The 19,141-nt window shown below is 41.3% G+C and overlaps 1 protein-coding gene across 3 annotated transcripts in view; it reads right to left on the bottom strand.

Annotated features, from left to right (window-relative positions):
* The window catches only part of MEIS1 (Meis homeobox 1), a 139,835-nt gene that overhangs the window by 57,817 nt on the left and 62,877 nt on the right, over positions 1-19,141 (bottom strand). For all 3 annotated transcript variants that reach the window (XM_060116825.1, XM_060116826.1, XM_060116827.1), the window contains one exon: positions 5,468-5,613. In XM_060116825.1, the coding sequence (XP_059972808.1) occupies positions 5,468-5,613 (146 nt within the window). The remainder of the gene's footprint in view (positions 1-5,467; positions 5,614-19,141) is intronic.

Here is a 19,141-nt window from a genome sequence, read left to right as displayed (position 1 = left end):
ATCTGTCATCTAAGCCTGTATTGATTTCAGCAAAGCCAAGCTCTGACCATCATCATGACTAAAGCCTGGGAAAGTGACTGGTAATCTCGCGTAAGAAAAAAAAGTAAGAACTGTGAAGATATTCTTCTTATGTATTTCAGAGAGCTCATTTTTGATATGGGACATGGGCATCTGAAAGGAAAAAAAAATCTTCTCACTCCTTCATACTCGTTTTCATGTATCTTAATTTAATAAGGTATCTGTAGATACCACACAATGAAAAAAGGATCAAACTTAGCTGCCATCTCCACAAGCCACTCTCCTTGGCTCAGGCATATGAACACAGAGGACTAGTTAGGACTGTCTTTCCCAAACACTTTGCACTACCCTGATTGACATTTTAGGCCAGAGTTCAAAAATATAGTCCTCCTGCCTTGCTACCTTCTTAGAACTAATGGTAGCTGAAGGATGCTAACTGGTAAGGCACAATAAGAATATTCACTGTTAAAACTGGCAAAGAATAGAGGTGAGGGATAGGAGGAGATATAGAAATGGTAGGAGAGGAGCAAATTCCATCTGCTACTTAACTATGTGCCTCTGTATTTAGTCCTTCTCTCTGTGTCTGCCTTTTGAGTTTCCACTCACCTTGATCAACAAAATGGGTTATCTGGATACCAGTGAGAAGTACTTTTTCATTCTAACAATAATTCATAATGTTTAGAGAGCAGTTCTTCCAAAATTGCAGGCAGAGATTTGATACTAAGATGTCTCCACCAGATCTTGTTACCAAAAGCAAAAACCAATGAAACAACATTCGTCTCTTCTAGAGCATTCAATTCCCAATTCAATTCCATTTACTCCATTCTTAGAGTGGCGGACCCGCAGGGCACTTTTCATCTAATAGTGTTTCTATGGCAACGCCATTCTCAACCTGGAAGATTCTACAACCCCTCACTTTGGCTTTATCCACATTGAGAGGAAAGTCTTATAAATCAGAAATTGAGACATAAATTTCACTACAGAAAAAAAAAATAGTATTTTCCAGGCTAGAAGTTGAAAGAAAGAAAACAAAATCAAATAGCAAAATGTGTATATAACCTAGAAACAAAGTTTGTCTCTATAGTACCCAATGGGATCCTCAAGATCAGTGAAAGGATGAGGAATCCAAGAGAATGTGAATGAAAGTCAATTCACCTTCAGGATCACATCTCCTACTGGTCAATGCCGAATGAGTCACACCTTGAATGGTTTCTTCACCTGAATTTGCAGGTATGCATTTTAACAACCTCAACTCTCCCTAACTTTTCAGGATTCCTAGAGTACACAAACTCCATGCAGGAAAATATGTCACTGCGTATTTTCAATAAGAACCATATTAACCCCTTTTCTATTTAGATTATATTTAAAATTGCAATATGTTAGGGTAGGAAAACAAAAAGAAAAAAGACCCTTGATTCTTTACCTTAAACGTTGTATTTATTCCTTCTCTTCATTTTTCCTAGCCCTTAGGCAGATATCTCTGTAATGCTATGTAGCAAAATAACCAGTAATATGCAAAACACAACCAGCTTAAACATTATGACATAGCAGGTTATATTTACAGCTAGAATAATGCCCTTAGGAAGGAAAATAAATCTTGATGTGGCATATGCCCCTGAACTGATCATGAGTATATAGTGACTCACACCCAAATATTAAGTACTTTCTAATTGTTTGCAGTAATTTGTCTTCAGGCAAATGCAAGCATTTCTATTAATACATCCTTTTATTTTCTTTCAAATTCTCTCTCATTATCTAAATAATGTCAGTCATTCTTTTCAATTCCAGGGAATAGTTTCTTTTAGGAGAACTTCTCTAGTTATCAAAACTGGCAAAGGTTCAACTAAGTCTAAGCTGGAAATTCACATCACTGAAATTTCCTTTTACCCCATAATCACCAAAGTTTAAAACCTGTTTCCGTTTTCTTTTATTGTTTTTATTATATACAAGTATGTCCAGTTTAGCTTGCTAGGGACTGTGAGTCCAAAAATGAAGCTTTAGTTCTCTCTTTGGAGTAGTAAAATGTGCTACTGATTAAATCTACCTGTGACCAACTACAGAAAGGCACATTTTTCTTATGCAGCTGGGGTGCAAATCCAGGAAGGTTTTTTTATTCAGGGCCTATTCTACTCCTCTAACAAACAAATGCTGAAAGCCCTTTCAAAGCAGCTTTTTTTAACTGAATAAACTCAGTGAAAAGATTGACCCATTTATTTGAAAAAGAAAAAAAGATAGCAATTTGCTTTCCAAAAGGTGTATGAGGTTTTATAATATACCTTTGGCATTTAAAAAATTAGTTTTTTTACAATTTGCTAATAAATTGTGATTGCTATTGTTTTAATTAGCCAGAGTTTCAGTTGCTCTTTTATATTTAGCAAGATTTCATAAAGGATCTCCTGGATAAGTTGCATTAATCATATAGCAAGAATGTGATCAGCTAAAATTTGTACACAGTCTTCCAAATGAATTGTGCATCCCTAAAGACCTCTCAGAATTTGAAATAAATTTGCTAAAGAACTAATACTGAGATAAGAGTAGTTACTTACATTTGGACAAATAATAATAAAACTCTCTTTATACGTTTTCTCATAGTATTTATTATAATCGGCTCTTGACTATAAGTATTACCTAAACAGTTTATGCATTCTTTCAAGAAGTATAATGAGACAAGGAGAAGGCTGTTCCTTGTAACTGGAAATCTATCTACTCTTGCAATTGGAGAAGAGGGACAGAAGGGAATCTTTCTCATTGGAAGAAGGAAAGGGGGAGAAAATTTAAATATATCTCCTCACTTTGCTTTTTAGATGATATTATGAGAGCTTCTGCTTTTTAGAGACCATTATCATTATCAATATTTTTGTATGAGCAGATGGCAGTGGCGTGGGGAAGGAGGGTGGAAATACCCAATGGAAACCAGGAGACAACGTCTACGAGCATTCTTAGAATGCTAGGGAGACATGGACAAATGGGTTTCCCCCTCAGGGTAGTGGCACAGGCCAGCACCGACCCTCAAACTGAAGGAAATTAGCCGGACCTCAAAAAATCAGACAGTTCATGAATAATTTCTGTTGCAACTGCCCCAGTAATATACGGACCACAAAAAGCATTGCAATACAGGTAAAGTCATGCTGGCTGTTAAAAAGCATTTTGTTGTTGTTCTTTTTTTTTTTTTTTAAGAAAATAATATAACTCTTGGCAGGGTTCTTCACAAGGGTACGACCTAGAAAACCAGGAAATCTGGTGGATGAATCAAAGACCTTGCTTCTTCTCTCCTGATTCTGTCTGAACCAATATTTGATTATATTTTATTCAGGGGCAGCTCAGCTTCGAGTGAAGCCAAAACTCCTTTGGAGATTGAAATGGAGGCTGACAAAGTCTATCTTTTTTTTTTTCTGTTAGTATAGGAAATAGAGTTTGGTTGTGACTTCAGGGTCAACCTGATTTTGTCCCCTCCCCCCACTCGTCCTCAGGTTAGATCAGGTTAGCTGGTTGGCTCCAGTGATGAAATTATCAGCACGGCTGCATCAGCACTTTTGCCCAATTGTCACTTCTTATCTCCCGCTGACTTTAAATGCCGTACTATTTATTTATTTATTTTTATTTTTATTTTTATTTTTTTGCGGTACACGGGCCTGTCACTGTTGTGGCCTCTCCCGTTGTGGAGCACAGGCTCCGGACGCGGAGGCTCAGCGGCCATGGCTCACGGGCCCAGCCGCTCCCCGGCATGTGGGATCTTCCCGGACCAGGGCACGAACCCGTGTCCCCTGCGTCGGCAGGCAGACTCTCAACCACTGTGCCACCAGGGAAGCCCCCATACTATTTATTTTTCATGCTATGCCCTCTAGACCCTAGTCCTTCCCCTCCCATTCAGCGGTGGTCAATAATCCTCAGCAGCAAACTTGCACAAAGCAGATCTTAAACTATCCACATAAATGCAACAAGTGTCAGGCAAGTAATGACACCCGAATCAGGTTTCAGGTCAACCTAACATGATGTTAAAATCAGCTAGACCACCTACATCTTCAACTAACTACCAGTAGTAACCATCCCTAAAGCTTATTCCAAAACTATCAGCATAATCTAGTTACTGTTTGGAATCCTGGTGGGAAGAAGAAAAGGAAAGAAACTATTTTTTAGTTAGTCCTGCTGCTCTCGGTTTTTATTTTATTTAGGTATGCTGGAAAATCTGAATTAATTTAGAGCCTCGAGTATTATTGGAGGCCCAGCCTCTGTTCCGAGGAGCTGAACCAGCTTGTTCTCCCACATCCTCTGCTTGTCTCCCTGTATCAATATAAGTCACTGAGGAACATGGCTTTGAAAGTGAGTGAGGATGTGAGGGTCAACAGGTCTGGACACAGTAGTGACGATGCAGAATTAACTTTGATACTGAAGAAGATCAAATGACTTTAAGAAAAGCAAACTATGCTAAAATTAGTAACATAAAAGGTTTGCTCCTAACATTTCTCTAAAAAAACAAGATTTTTAACATTCATTCATTTTAGGCTAGTCTATGCTACAACCTGTCCAAATTTGTCCTTTGTCCCTAATATTGGAAGTACCCCTGGCCAACAATTTTGTTGATTTTTAATATATTATTTTACCCATAAATCTTCATTTCATCTTCTTCCTTAGATGTCATTAAATCAGTATGCACTTCCAAAAATATCCACCAAAATATTATGATTATAAATATTTTGAACATGAAATCCATTCAGAACAATAACCAAACAAAACAAATCCCTCGGTGCCAGAAAGCCCCAAATCTCCAGTTTCTCACATCTCCAGGAGAATTCCTGCAGTGAAAACAGCAATACTCACACAGACAATATAAACTGTTACTCGGCTTGAAAAGTCACAAGGGACTACACAGGAAGAGCTGACTCTATATTGCTGTTTTCCTTTACAGTTCTAAATACAGGGACAACTTTCACTGTGCAGCTCTGACTCAGATGAACGTTTTGTAATGGCAGCCAGTACAGTCAAACCACTTAAGAGCAAATTATGTGAGCAACCTGCCATTGCAACAAGATTTAAAGTTTTGCAGACCATTCGCCATAAAGGTCCACGAAAGCACGGGAAGAAATTAAGTCCTTCTCTCTGGGGTTTGTCTGACTTTGTTCTTAGTGGGACCTGGTTCTAGGTACTTAAGAGTCACACTGAGAAAAACAACATCATTAACATACATACTTAAAGTCAAAAGTGCACATGAACTCCTAAACCTTATAACTTACAAAAGTGAGCAAAATCGCAATAGTAAACTTCAAATAAAACTCCTAATTTGGGGTATGGATCTAGGAAACAAGTGCTAACACCTCTGTAAGAACTGTGGGCACACAGTGATTTATGAAATATTCCAAGTCCAGAGGGATCATTTTCCCCCCCTTTTTTTCTATCAAAACTGGTTCATTGTCCATATTTAGTTTACATATGTCATTTAGAATCCACTTACTGTTAGATGCTGGAACAGCCACGCCCTCATGATATTTGTGGCTACTTTGGGAAAGATGCCACGCTTTTTGTGACGCTTTTTGTCCTTATCTGGATCATCATCGTCACCTGTGCTGGGGGAAGCTACACTGTTGTCCAAGCCATCACCTGCAAACATAGTGAATCAAATTTTGACTGATGCTACCTTAACATGCTTTATTCAAATAGAATGCCTTTGGATATAAACAAAACCAAAAGAGCAACATCAATGATTAATAGTTTATTTGGTACTCTTTCCTTTCTTTTTCTTTTTTTTTTTTTTAAGACAAAGAGAAAGAACAAGTCCTAGGCTCAAAAGTAGTCAGGTCTAAGGAACTTCTTCCAAAGAATATTGGAAAAGGTCAAAGGGAATGGAGGGGAGTATCCAATCTCTTTAATAGCTTTGTTGCCATGGTAATTATTCAGATGTGGGTAGTGGAGACATGTTAAGTGTAACTCCTATGGGGGAGTTCAATATGGTGGAAACCATGAGCAGAGGTGCTGTCCATGCCTGGGGATTCAAATGTCACATAAAGTCACTGATGTCAACTTGTGAGAAGATGCATTTAAGACATCAACTATTTCCATAAGTGATCTATCTTAAGACTAAAGTAGGCCATGGAAATGTAGGTAATCCATCATATAAGCAGTCTGACATACGAATGCTTCAAATAGAATATCATTTTTCTTGTCATAGAAAGAGAGCATAAAGTTTAGTACGGGAAAAACTCTTGAAGTCGATTTTTAATTAGAAAACAATGACTATTTAAATCAAATAAAGTGATGTTAAATGAACAGTCAGTTGGGATTGTGTTCCCCTAATAATCCAGGCAGTTTCTGAAAAATTTCTTCTAGATTTAAATTTTTCTCACCGAAAAGTCACCTGTTTACACATTCTTATACACTGGATACTATTTTTCCATTGATTTTTGTTATAACGTTTAAGTTGTTTCTTCTAGATAATTTTTTGGCTCTGTGACACAATAAGATAAAGAATGTAGTATTCCTTTTAAAATGGCATATTGAATAAAAAAAAAAAAGTGAAATTTCAGTCCATATAATCACACTGTCCAAAACAAGTCACAAGGTACAAATGGAAAGTAAACACTTGGCGTTTAGGCACAAATGTTAAAAGGGAAAACAACAGTGGACTATACATACTACCCTAAAAAGTAACTTAGCTTTGGTCAAACTGGTACCCCAGCTCTCTCAGTGGAAACTACTGGCTTTTAAAAAGGGACAGGTTGGGGCTTCCCAGGTGGCGCAGTGGTTGAGAGTCCGCCTGCCGATGCAGGGGACGTGGGTTCGTGCCCCAGTCCGGGAAGATCCCACATGCCGCGGAGTGGCTGGGCCCGTGAGCCATGGCCGCTGAGCCTGCGCGTCCGGAGCCTGTGCTCCGCAATGGGAGAGGCCACAGCAGTGAGAGGCCCACGTACCGCAAAAATAAATAAATAAATAAATAAATAGAAAGGGACAGGTTGATCTGGGCCCAGAAAGAAGAGCTAGAGTGGCGAGGCTTAACAACGAGCTAGCACACTCCCTGGGTTCACAGGGAGACCCGTGCACGTGGCCCAAAGAACTTTGGTAAGACTGCACATGGGAACTAGCCTCAGATTCCTTTGGTTCGCGTCATGAATTTCTGTATTCCTTGCTTCTTTTATCTAAATATCCTACACACAAAACGAATTCTCTATTTTTAAAAAATTTTTATTGATAGTTGATTTACAGTGTTGTGTTAATCTCTGCTGTACAACAAAGTGACTCAGTTATATACGTACATATGTATATTCTTTTCTATTATGGTTTATCACAGGATATTGAAGAATTCTCTATTTTGATTTCAGTTATTTCAGTCGAATCTAAAGTAGTTAGGTTGTCATTAATCAGTTGTTCTTCACAGAGTTCCCTCAGGAAACTCCCCCTGCCACCCCTCCCCCCAAAAGAAAACTGTCCCCTGAATTACCTTGACTTGTACTGAGTTGAAGTTTAAAAACTTTGTTGGGTGAGAGAGACAGACTGATTTCGACATTTCTGCTAGGATGACAAGCATATGCCACAAACACAAAACTTTGGCAGAACTTTTCTGTTGAATTTTTATCAAATGAAAATCCATAATTTCATTGTATTCGATGTTTTGTTGACAAAAATCGTATATTCTTTAAAAGGTCCATGGAATCACAGCTGTGTTCTCAGTGAAAAAGATCATGAAGACCCACAGTTCCCAAGCCCTCACTATATCAATGAAGAAAGTACTTGTGATCCTGCTGGATGATTTGCTCAAGGGGGATGGTCCAGGCAGGATGAAACACCCACATCCCTAAACCAGGGCAGGCTCAGCGGCCATGGCTCACAGGCCCAGCCGCTCCGCGACATGTGGGATCTTCCCGGACCGGGGCACGAACCCGTGCCCCCTGCATTGGCAGGCGGACTCTCAACCACTGAGCCACCAGGGAAGCCCTACCCAAGTGTTTTATAAGGAGTCTCCTTGGATTTGCCTAATAAATTCTTAGAGAGTCCAATATTTAAAGAGGCTTTTTATTCAGAGAAGCATTTCACCATATAAAATAACAATTCATTAAAAAAACATAAGAAAAAAAACCAACTCAAAAGCATTTAAATTTTCAGTGGGCTAATCCACTTTCAATATGCAAAAGGTAACCAAGGAAAAGAAACATATTACTTGATCACTGATTAAAAAGCTTCTGACCTAAGGACACAGTTTTTCACCACCTCACCCATGATTGTTTTCAACCTTAAAAAAAAAAAAAAAAAGGTAGCCTTTCTGTCCATCTCAAAACCCCTTCAGATTAATTTAGCAGGCAATGCCTCGTGCCTGCCTTGAAGAGAATTCATTGATAATTTATGGAAATATCTACTATAATCCAGCGGAGATGACTTTTTTCCAGCTTTGTGCATCAATAGATAATCAAGGCCTTAAAGCAGCCTTAGCTTCCCATTACCTCAGGCAAAAGAATTCCTGAAAGCGTGCCTTGAGGGCACCTGAATTATATACTGCATTAGGAGAGGAAGGCTTTCTGCATTCCACGTGTAACACTCACCAGAACCTTTCCTGTTTATTTCTGCCATATGAAAGCAGAAGCATTAGGAACAGAATTGTTTAAGTGAAGACTTATGTAGATACAATGGAGAAACCTTTCAAGCAAGAGCCAGATCACCCCCCTTCAGTCCCTGGCAGTGACCTCTCCCGAATAAAAGGTTTCTATTACATCATTAGCTCAAGCCAAAAACAGCCTTGGCTTAATGCTCAGTTTGTTCTTCCTACTGTTTTTAGGCAAATACAGCTACTTTACTCCCATCTGGGAGGGAAATTACACTGCTGGGTTGTAATCTAAGACAAGATTTTCATTGGAAGCAAATGCTTTCAATCCAGTGTAAATACTGGTGCATGTTCAGAAAAGCCTAAAACAATAAACCCTGCTCCTTCCCGACACAAGTTAGGGAAGTGGAGGGGATGGGGAAGGAGGAGAGCATAATAAAACAGATGATTCTCAAAGCAAACACTTTCATAGATTTTAATAAATTGTTTAACCTCTTCCACTTTCTAAAATGGAAAATTGATCTCGAAACGTCTCCACCTCAGAGGAGAGTCTCAATGGTCAATTGTACCTTGCACATTTCCATCCACTCTGCAATTTGATACAGTCACCTCTCTGCGGTCTCTGGAGGATTTATTTCCTTTTTATTTTTAAGATCACTAAACAAACTTGGAGGACCGCCGGCTGACCACACGGCAGCAGGCAGCAGCTCTGAACCACATTTGTAAAATGTCAGCAGTGACTTCATTCCTGGAGCTGACTTCTCCTGCCACCAAATGAAGGCAAACTGAAAAGGTGGAAATAATCATAAAAATGATGCTAGTCCATAAACAAGCTTACAGCCTCATTAGGATAGCAGTAGGCTCCAGTGGGTGATTTATGCTCGTTTTGCTGATGCTATGAGGAAATGCCATAGGGCGACTTTAGCCAATTGCTAATGCGTTCTGACAGCTTCTTAGCAACTAGTGCAAGCAACGTTGTGGCGTTTGCTAGTGACAGAAACCGAAAATGTCATATTATCTGCCCATGTGTCATGAAGTCCGTGTGGCAATTAACTAGCAGGCCAGTGACTGAGGGGCCAGAGGCTCCTGAAAATGGCCTTTGGCTATGCAGAGGCAGCCAACGGGCGCTGAGCCGCACACGGGCCACATTCTAATGCAGAAAGCTACTTCCCTGCGACTTCCTGGCTCTGATGAGACTGGGCCACTCAAATTCCCCCTCGTCCCCTCACTGAAGTGTCACTCCGGGCTCCCTTCTCTCTCTGGGCACTGGCTCCAGCACTCTCAGAAGACTCTAAAGTGATCTGCTTTGATCTGATCGTCCAAATGGTTCCTTAATTGCCACTACCTGTTTCTGTGCTCTTTGGACACTGGATTCAAAGGTGCCAGCTATTTTTCTGCTCCCTCACAAATGAGTCTAAAAGGATTTCAGATCACTGAAGCAGACTCCTGGCCTGTCAGATGGCTCGCAGCAGAGGAACTCTGGGCAGCCACAAAACACTGTTTAAAAAACACCAGGCTTCTAACAAGCAGGGGGAGAATCCTGGCCACACTTTTCAGGTTGCGAGCTCTCGAAACCATGCACTATATGTCAAACTGTCAAACCTTTCAGCGTGGGCCATTTGCCCTTTCAAATAATATTTAAGAATTGTTTTTACAAAATTTTATAGGCCATGGTCTAGTGAAAGAGGCCAACCAACAAAGAAAGGAATTTGTACTACAATTCGTCTATGGACAATTTCTTGTGAGACCTGGGCCCGTCCCAGCGGAGCAAGGCAGGTGACCTGTGACAGCTCCCAGGCTGTCAGAGAGCTCAGATTTCAAACATGCTCAACTCAAACATCCCTGGTCGCCTATTTAAGCATGCCCAGGCATTTAGACTGCGCTATCTCGTGCCTTTCAAGGCAGGATAAAGCGGCATTTATCGTATTCAGGCCATTCAATGGGTCAGACTGACCGTGTCAGCGGGGGCTCCTTCCCGGCAGGTCAACGTCTGACTCCCATTTTTCTCTCCCTCCTAACTCCCTCTCTCCCTCCAGGACCACTAGTCCCCAAAACCTATTCTGAGGGAGGCAAAAACAAAACCCCCCAAAAGCGCCTGACATTTACATCACAAGGGCTGGGCACTTCCGGTGGCAGCGGGCCAGCAGGTAGAAATAAAATGGGTTGTCCATCAGAGGGTTCTTTATGCCACAGAGGCAAAACTCCTAATTAGGGAGATGAACTTTCAACTGCCAGGGCAAAAGAACATGTAAGGTTGTGGACCCTCCTGTTTTGCTAGAAACCAAGCTGGAAAACACCCCGCTTCAAGATCATTTCATTGACAATTTGGTAGCGAGACTCCATGGTTTCGGGCCACGTTCTCTCCTTAACCTTTACTTTTCTCCTCTTTGAGCGTTTAGAAATAGAGTCTTTGTCCCAAAAAATGTACCTAGACTCAAAAATCAAGGCCAGTTATAACCGTATCTTTCGATACTGAGTCAATTCTGTTGTGCCTTGAAAGCTGTCTCAATGGTCAGTGCAAAGCCCTCCGAGGACTGTACAGCTCATGTTATAAGGCGGATAAATTTTAATCCAATATTAAGGGTTTCTGTTTTTCTCTTGTCTGTTTTCTCACACAGCACTTCTCCGTGAGAGAATATGGCCTTTCGTTCCTTAAATGGTGTGGAGAACATTCCCGCCTTTCTAGGGGCCCCTGGTGCAAACATCCCCTCGGTATGGGGAGGTCAGGTTTCCTTTGTAGTCGAACTATCTGGGTGTGCCAGGTTGCTAGGAAAAATGTAAAAACTACCCCAAACCCACTTCTCCAGATCCTGGCTGTGTCTACTTAGCCAGAAGTCAGAGGGGATAATGTTTCTGTGTTATGTTAAGAGGATAAATGGTGAGAATTATAACAAGCCTTTCTCAGGAACCGGCTAGAATACTTCAGAGGCTTTAAGGAGGTGTTTTGTCTTCATTTAGAATGCGTAATAGCTGCCAGAATGATTTTTCTAAAACACATATCTGATCGTATAACCCCGGCACTTAAAATCCTTCTGCAGCCGCCCTCTGCCTTCAGGATAAAGGTCACACTTTTTAGCCTGGCGTAGAAGGCCTTTCGTGATCTCTCTCCGGGGTGTGTTTGTTTGCAGCCCGTCTGCTGTCGGGTCCCGGGGGCACCGCACTCGACGCCCTGCCCCCCACCCCAGTCCTGAGCCCACCTGACGTTCTCGGGATCTCCCTGCACACACGGATCTCTCACACCTCTTTGTGTCCCCCTGTGCTAGCCCTTCTCCCTGGCAAACTCCTCGGTGACGTTTTAGGTTCGGTTCAACTGCCATCTCCTATAAGGAGTTTTTGCTGGACTCTAACTCTCTTTAGTAAAATCCTTCCCAGTCCGGAGTGATTTTTCTTCTCCTGACATTCCTCCACCCAACACACTTCATACTCTACTAGCACTGTTCATTTCCGTGTATGCCCCCTCAACTTGATTATAGAATATGGTGAAAACAGGGACCTGGTCATACTCCTCACTAAGATTCTCTAACCCCAGGGTTACCCCTGTGTACAGGGTACAGACTTGTCAATTGCTTATTCAGTGAAGGTGTGAATGCATCTTTCTTTCACTGTATGGAAAAAACCGTAGTTTCAATTTCCCGCTGTTACAATTCTTTTTGATACACACCTAAATGAAACTCTTGAAAAATATTCACCAATGAAATTCAATGAAACGTAAGAAAATATTTTTTAAAATGCATTCTCGGGCTTCCCTGGTGGCGCAGTGGTTGAGAGTCTGCCTGCCGATGCAGGGGACACGGGTTCTTGGCCCGGTCCGGGAGGATCCCACATGCCGGGGAGTGGCTGGGCCCGTGAGCCATGGCCACCGAGCCTGCGCGTCCAGAGCCTGTGCTCCGCAACGGGAGAGGCCACAGCAGTGAGAGGCCCGCGTACCGAAAAAAAAAAAAAAACGTGCATTCTCCAAAGCGGGGAAGTTTCCTTAGAATTTTTAAGCTCATCTTGGACAAGAGATGGACTAAGAGTTAAAGTCTCAGACTTCTTTATAATGTTTACCATAACCCTTTAGAAATACACCCCTACTCCCTGCAATTACAACCTAAAAGTATTTACCTAACTAAAATTTCTTGCTGTTTCTCCGTTTTTTCCTGAGCTCACCTTTTAAAAAATAAAGCAAAAGTTATTTGTCTCCTTCTGCATTTTCCCCTCAATGAATTAATTATACTACTCCCCACACCCTTGACACACCTCTCAGTTTTACCCTAGTAAAGAATCTCAACTGTCTCTAAGCAGACAATTTGACCCTGAGCTCAGACTCCAGACTCACACTTTATAGATATGGTACAAACACAAAACTCTAGAGCTGTGGTTTTGCCTTGGTTTTGCCAAGTCATTGTGTCAGTCTTTCCCACAGCATTCCTCCACACCTGTCTCAGCAATTCTTCAGCAACAGGTTATCTGAGGACATTAATATCTGATACTGTTACAGATTGACATGTCACAGAATCCTAGGAAACATTAGAAAGGTTTTTGCAGGATAAATGAAAACATAATACAACCTCATAAGTCTTATTAAACATTTTCAAAATAAACAGAGTAAACTTTCTATATCTTCAAATCTGAGGCCAACAGACGTATGTAATAGTCTAAATCCAATGGTTAACTTCTACATTTAACTTTAATTAGGGTTCTGTTAGCTCAGCCTCCGTTTTGTATCTCTTCTCATCCTGAGGTGTTGAAGGTTTCCTTGTTTTTAGTTCAAAGGGATTTTCAGTTGATCAAAGGTAAGCACACTCTCATATATTTTATTTTACCACCATGGCTTTCCTGAAAATTTTGAGGTAGTTCCTTTGGAAACCAAGATGAGGTGTTGTTGGTACCTGCCCTGGCAGTGCTAAGTCCTAGAAGGGGCTTCACAAATAACCAATGGGACGGATATGCCAATGGCATGGATCGAAAAGATGGAGCTAAGGTGAGCAGGGGAGAAGATTAAGAAGAGCGAACTTTAAATAAACATATTCTTGGCACTTATAAAAGAAATGTCTAGCTACGCTTCCAAAGGTTGGCTTCACAGAGATTCGCTATGAGGCTTTTCCTTTCTAGCTGAATTTAGGCTTGTTAAACAGTGACAGATATTTGTCAATAGCTAACCACTGTGGAATGAGCTCACAGCCTCACTCTGCCCTTTAGGGGACTCCTGACATCACAGAAACCCCAGGGAAGAGATGGAGAATCAGAGCCTGCAGGCAGGAGCTCTCTCTATGAACCTACTGCCCCCTTTTCTAAAGAGTAAATATAGCACTTAAAAGTGAGCTCTGCCACAACTACTGAGCCTGCGCGTCTGGAGTCTGTGCTCCGCACCAAGAGAAGCCGCGATAGTGAGAGGCCCGCGCACTGCGATGAAGAGTGGCCCCTGCTTGCCACAACTAGAGAAAGCCCTCGCACAGAAACCAAGACCCAACACAGCCAAAAATAAATAAATTAATTAATTAATTAAAAAAAAAAAAGTGAGCTCTGGGGCTTCCCTGGTGGTGCAGTGGTTAAGAATCCACCTGCCAGGGCTTCCCTGGTGGCACAGTGGTTGAGAGTCTGCCTGCCGATGCAGGGGACGCGGGTTCGTGTCCCCGTCTGGGAGGATCTCACATGCCGCGGAGCGGCTGGGCCCAAGAGCCATGGCCGCTGAGCCTGCGCGTCCGGAGCCTGTGTTCCGCAACCGGAGAGGCCACAACAGTGAGAGGCCCGCGTACCGCAAAAAAAAAAAAAAAAAAAAAAGAATCCACCTGCCAACGCAGGGGACACAGGTTCGAGCCCTGGTACGGGAAGATCCCACATGCCGCGGAGCAACTAAGCCCGTGCACCACAACTACTGAGCCTGCGCTCTAGAGCCTGCCTGCCACAACTACTGAGCCCACGTGCCACAACTACTGAAACCCATGTGTCTAGAGCCCGTGCCCCGCAACAAGAGAAGCCACCGCAATGAGAAGCCACAGCAATGAGAACCCGCGCACTGCAACAAAGAGTAGCCCCCGCTCGACGCAACTAAAGAAAGCCCGCATGCAGCAATGAAAACCTAATGCAGCCAAAAATAAATTAATTAATAAGTAACCCCCCCCAAAAAACAGTAATTCTAAAATAAAAATAAAAGTGAGCTCTGGATATGTAACCACCTTTTGTACAACCTGTCACTCCTCTCATTCATTCATTCATTCAATTTAACAAAAAATGTACTTAATTCTTACTATGTCCCAAACATGAATGCCAACCCCCTGGAGACACAAATGTTGAACCAAACCAGAAAGAGTCCCTCTTTCTATCTGCTTTCCAGTTAGAGGGCATAGACGTTAAACAAAATAGTCACAGCAGTAACTGTGCAACTGTACTCCATCAGAAAGAAACATAAATCTTTGAGTGTGTGGAAGACAGGACATTGACTGAGGTGGGAGTGATGTGGAGCAGAAGTCTGAAGGGTAGAGAAAAGTCACTTAGGTATGGTGGACAGTCTAAAAGGGCAGAGGGCAGGGAAAGTATTGCAGGCCATTGCAATCACATGTACAAAGGCCCTGCCTGTCTGGGAGAAGCATGAAACAACCACAGTACTGGGACCTGGGAAGGCAGGACAAGATGAAACTGGAGAGGTAAGAGAAGCAAGACCACACAGGGCCTTGGGGCCATAGTCAGGATTTGGGTGTTCATCCCCAGGTTTCTAAGAGTTGTGATCTATAAGTGTATTTCCGTGGGGTCATCAGTGTCCTTCCCATTGCATGCCCTGATATTATATAAATTTTACCACATAAAGCCTCATCCTCCAGTGTTTCTTTTAGTTCCACCTAGCAAATCCCTACTTTCCAAACCAAGATTGGAGAATGAGAGACAACGGACAAGCAATGAGTCTATTCAGGTAGATCCCAATTTAGGCACCAGTTATATTCTGAAGTTAATTTGTAAGCAGGTCTCTTGGACATTAGAACAAATTTTCCCATAGAAGTCTGTTATGAATGGTGATAGTTTCCAATTCTTGCTTATCAAAAGCCAAAGTAATTCATTAAGTGAATGAAGTTCTAACTGACATGTGAGCCCTGGGTTCAGGAAGTCAGAAAGTGCAAAAATAAGGAGGAAGATGAGTTCCTTCTCATATTTCTGTGCATAGAGCCAGCCTAGGAAAATATTAAAATATGTATGATTGCCTTTAGTACCTCTTTTTCTGTATCTCTCCTCTGCTACGTAGCTTTCCTTTCCTGGAGTTTCCAAGTATCCCAATGTCTTGTAGAGGCACTTGGCCTCCCAGTTATGGTCACATCACCTGGACCAGTTCTATTCCTCCTATGAATTAACACTCATCATCTCCCGCCAATCACAATACACAGCCTTTAAGTCTACTTGACCTGAGCCAGAGTTTAGGTAGCAAGCAACCTGAAAGAATTAATTCAGACTAGGAAATGAATAACTGATGCCCCCCTCACCTTCCCAGAAGTACTGGCATTTTAAAAAGATTTGTTAATGTAAGTGAATCTTTAATGGCAGAATTTCAGAGAGAGAAATAAAGTGTTTAAAAATACGTAGCTTGTGTATTTTTGATCAATGGATGCCAATCTTTCAAAAAAGCCCAGTGTCACTTTCCTAACTGATGATTACATCCTGCTATCCCCTCCCCACCCCAATCCCCCGCTTCTATTTGGGAAGTCACATGCTTCTGAACACCCCACGGTTTCTCACAGAAACTGTGATGGCAGTAAACGCGTCCTGTAGATGTAAAGCATGGAGGACAGGAGTTAAGAAATCCAAGTTGGACGTGTGTGGGGGTGGGGTGGGGGGGGTCGTTCATAATTTGGGTGTTTGTAACTCGGGGAGGATTGCCAGCCTGTTGAAATACATTGGGAATAACTTTCCCATAAATCATGCATTCTGTTAAGCTTCTATCTTCATTGTCAGCTCAAATCATGCATGTAACTATGTGAAAACCATGGAAAAAAATATATTAAATAACCGAGACCCAGAATGAAAATATCTGCTGGATTTTTACAGAATAAAAAAAATTTTTTTGTTAAAATTTTAATGTGCAGTTGATGGGATTAAAGGAAGAAACTGGGCTTTCTGAATTCATGGAAAGTAAGATTGTCAGTTGGAGTCAATAAATAATCATATTTATAGTTTACTTCAGATTTAGTTTATCAAAGTGTTTGTACAAGAAGAGTACCGTGGACAGATAAAACATACACCAAAAATCAGATAAATTTTCCACTTTTTTTTCTTAAATCATTGCACTTTGTTCTTTTGAGATAGGAATATCTTTTTCTAGTAATTCAATATGACTTTTTGACTTGAATTCCCCTCAGGGGAACAACAGCAAATTAGTTGCCTTCACACAGAGGACAAATAGCAATGATGAATAAGAAAGAAGAAAAAAACACATATTTTACTCATTTTTCATCCATTCAGCATTTTTTTTTACAACTAAACACCATGGAAAATCCCTGCAAAAACAGCATAACTTCTTAATGAAGTCTTAGAAACTTCAGGATGTGCGTGCACTGCAAAATGTTACTGAAATCTATGTATTTATACTAACAATAAAACAAAATGGAAATCCCCGACCTTTTTACAAACAGAATACACTTCAACTGCAAAGGTAAAACAGTATAAAACCATAAACTTTTGTTCTGAATCAACATCTTAGAAAGCATTTTAGGACCCAGTATTTTGCCTATTTTTTTAATATTACAGTAATGTATGACAAGTTCATTGCTTGAAATATTCTCCCCCCAAAATATTAAATATATACTAATGAATGGTCACAAAGTTTTATCTAACCATGAAAATAAATGTTTTGTCAGTAAAAAAAACCAAAAAACAAAAACACCAAAAATACACAAATGCCACCCACACAAGGGATCTTATAAGACAGGCAGACACACAGACATAGACACACACACACACACACACACACACACACACACACACCATTTATTTTTGTGATATCTTCAAAAGCTTGCCAGGTAATTTATTTTTAAACTTCTATATGCTCTGCATGTGTATATTATGTATATATATGTGTGTGTATACACACACACAGACAGGATAACATTTATTTATCAAAGAGCTCACTTCAACAATTATATAGGATACAATTAAAAGTAGGATTTTAAAAATATTTCTAGCATAGAGATTAGAAGCAGTAGGTGACTTCCCTCATGGTCCAGTGGTTAAGAATCCGCCTTCCAATGCAGGGGACGTGGGTTCAATCCCTGGTCGGGGAACTAAGATCCCACATGCCTCAGGGCACTAAGCCTGCGTGCTGCAACTACAGAGCCTGTGTGCCACAACTACTGAGCCTGCATGCTCTGGAGATTGTGCACTGCAACTACTGAGCCTGCAGGCCGCAAGGAAAGATCCCATGTGCCACAACTAAGACCCAACGCAGCCAAAAATAAATAAATAAATAAATATATTTTTTTAATGTTAAAAAAAGATTAGAAGCAGTGGTTCTCAATTTTGGCTACACGAGGAATCACGTGGTAGCTTTACAAATGCTGATGCCTTATGCTATACCGGAGAACAATTAAACTAGTATTTTGGAGGGTGAGAGTCCAGCATTAGTGAGTTTTAAAGCTCCAAGATGATTAAAATGTACTGGATTAGAATCACAGGTTAAATGTGGTAAAGCTCACAGACTTTTCACAGAGAAATGACCAAAAGCCCCTTAATCAGATAATTGTTATATTTATTTTAGATACAGTTTTTAAAAGTTTACTCATCTGGTTTCCTGCCTTATAGTTTGTAGGCTGAAAGCTTTGTAAAATTATAGGATGATGAAGAGGCAAAAAATAAGCACCTAAGAAGCGTAGCACAGCAGGGCCCTTTAGCATTGGGGAAAGCAGCCCGATGAATGCCCAACAGGCTGTATAAACAGGAAAAGATATGGTGCAGAGCCATAACTCATGGACCTTCTGACTTTCAATTTTCTTTAAGTTGCTTATAATTAGATATGATAGGGCATATGTGTAGTCTGGAAACACTTTCATTAAAAATGTCCCTAAATTTTTTAATATTTAAAAAAGTAGGATTCTGTTCATCTGGACCACATCACTCTTGAATGACTCCAGATAAACCAGGATAAGGTGTCTCCATGCTGTAGGCACTCTACCCCCGTGTCTGCCCACTCTTCACTGTGGCTGGATGAGCAGAGCCTTTGCAATGAGCACTGTGACATGGTTAAACGCGGGGCACCAGTCCACCCTGACTTGCCCTGGCTTCCCAGGGATCTTCCCTCCAGACACTCATGGGCACTCCCCTCCTCATCCCCTACTGATGTCCTTTTATTCTGCTCTCAGTTTATAAGGAGGTATGAGGTAAGGTCATGGTGTATGCAGGAAGGGCACCAGGGCAGCTGAAGGTGGATCACCGTGGATGAGAGAGTGGGACTCACCTCCTGGGGCAGAAGTTGGAGCACGAGGAAATGCCATGGGTCAAGGAGGAAAAAAGAGATGATATTCTGCACAGATTTCCTTGCACGCAAAGTCAAATGGAATGAGGTGGTGCAATGCAGATTAGCAAGTCTTTGGGGAGAATGAAGAGATTATTAGGTATAGTTAGCCGGAAAATGGGCAAGAA

This window comes from Mesoplodon densirostris, chromosome 14 (assembly GCF_025265405.1).
Source record: "Mesoplodon densirostris isolate mMesDen1 chromosome 14, mMesDen1 primary haplotype, whole genome shotgun sequence".
NCBI classification, from domain to species: Eukaryota; Metazoa; Chordata; class Mammalia; order Artiodactyla; family Ziphiidae; genus Mesoplodon; species Mesoplodon densirostris.
The sequence above is the reverse complement of the archived record's forward strand: the minus strand, read 5'-3'. Positions and strand labels throughout refer to the sequence as shown.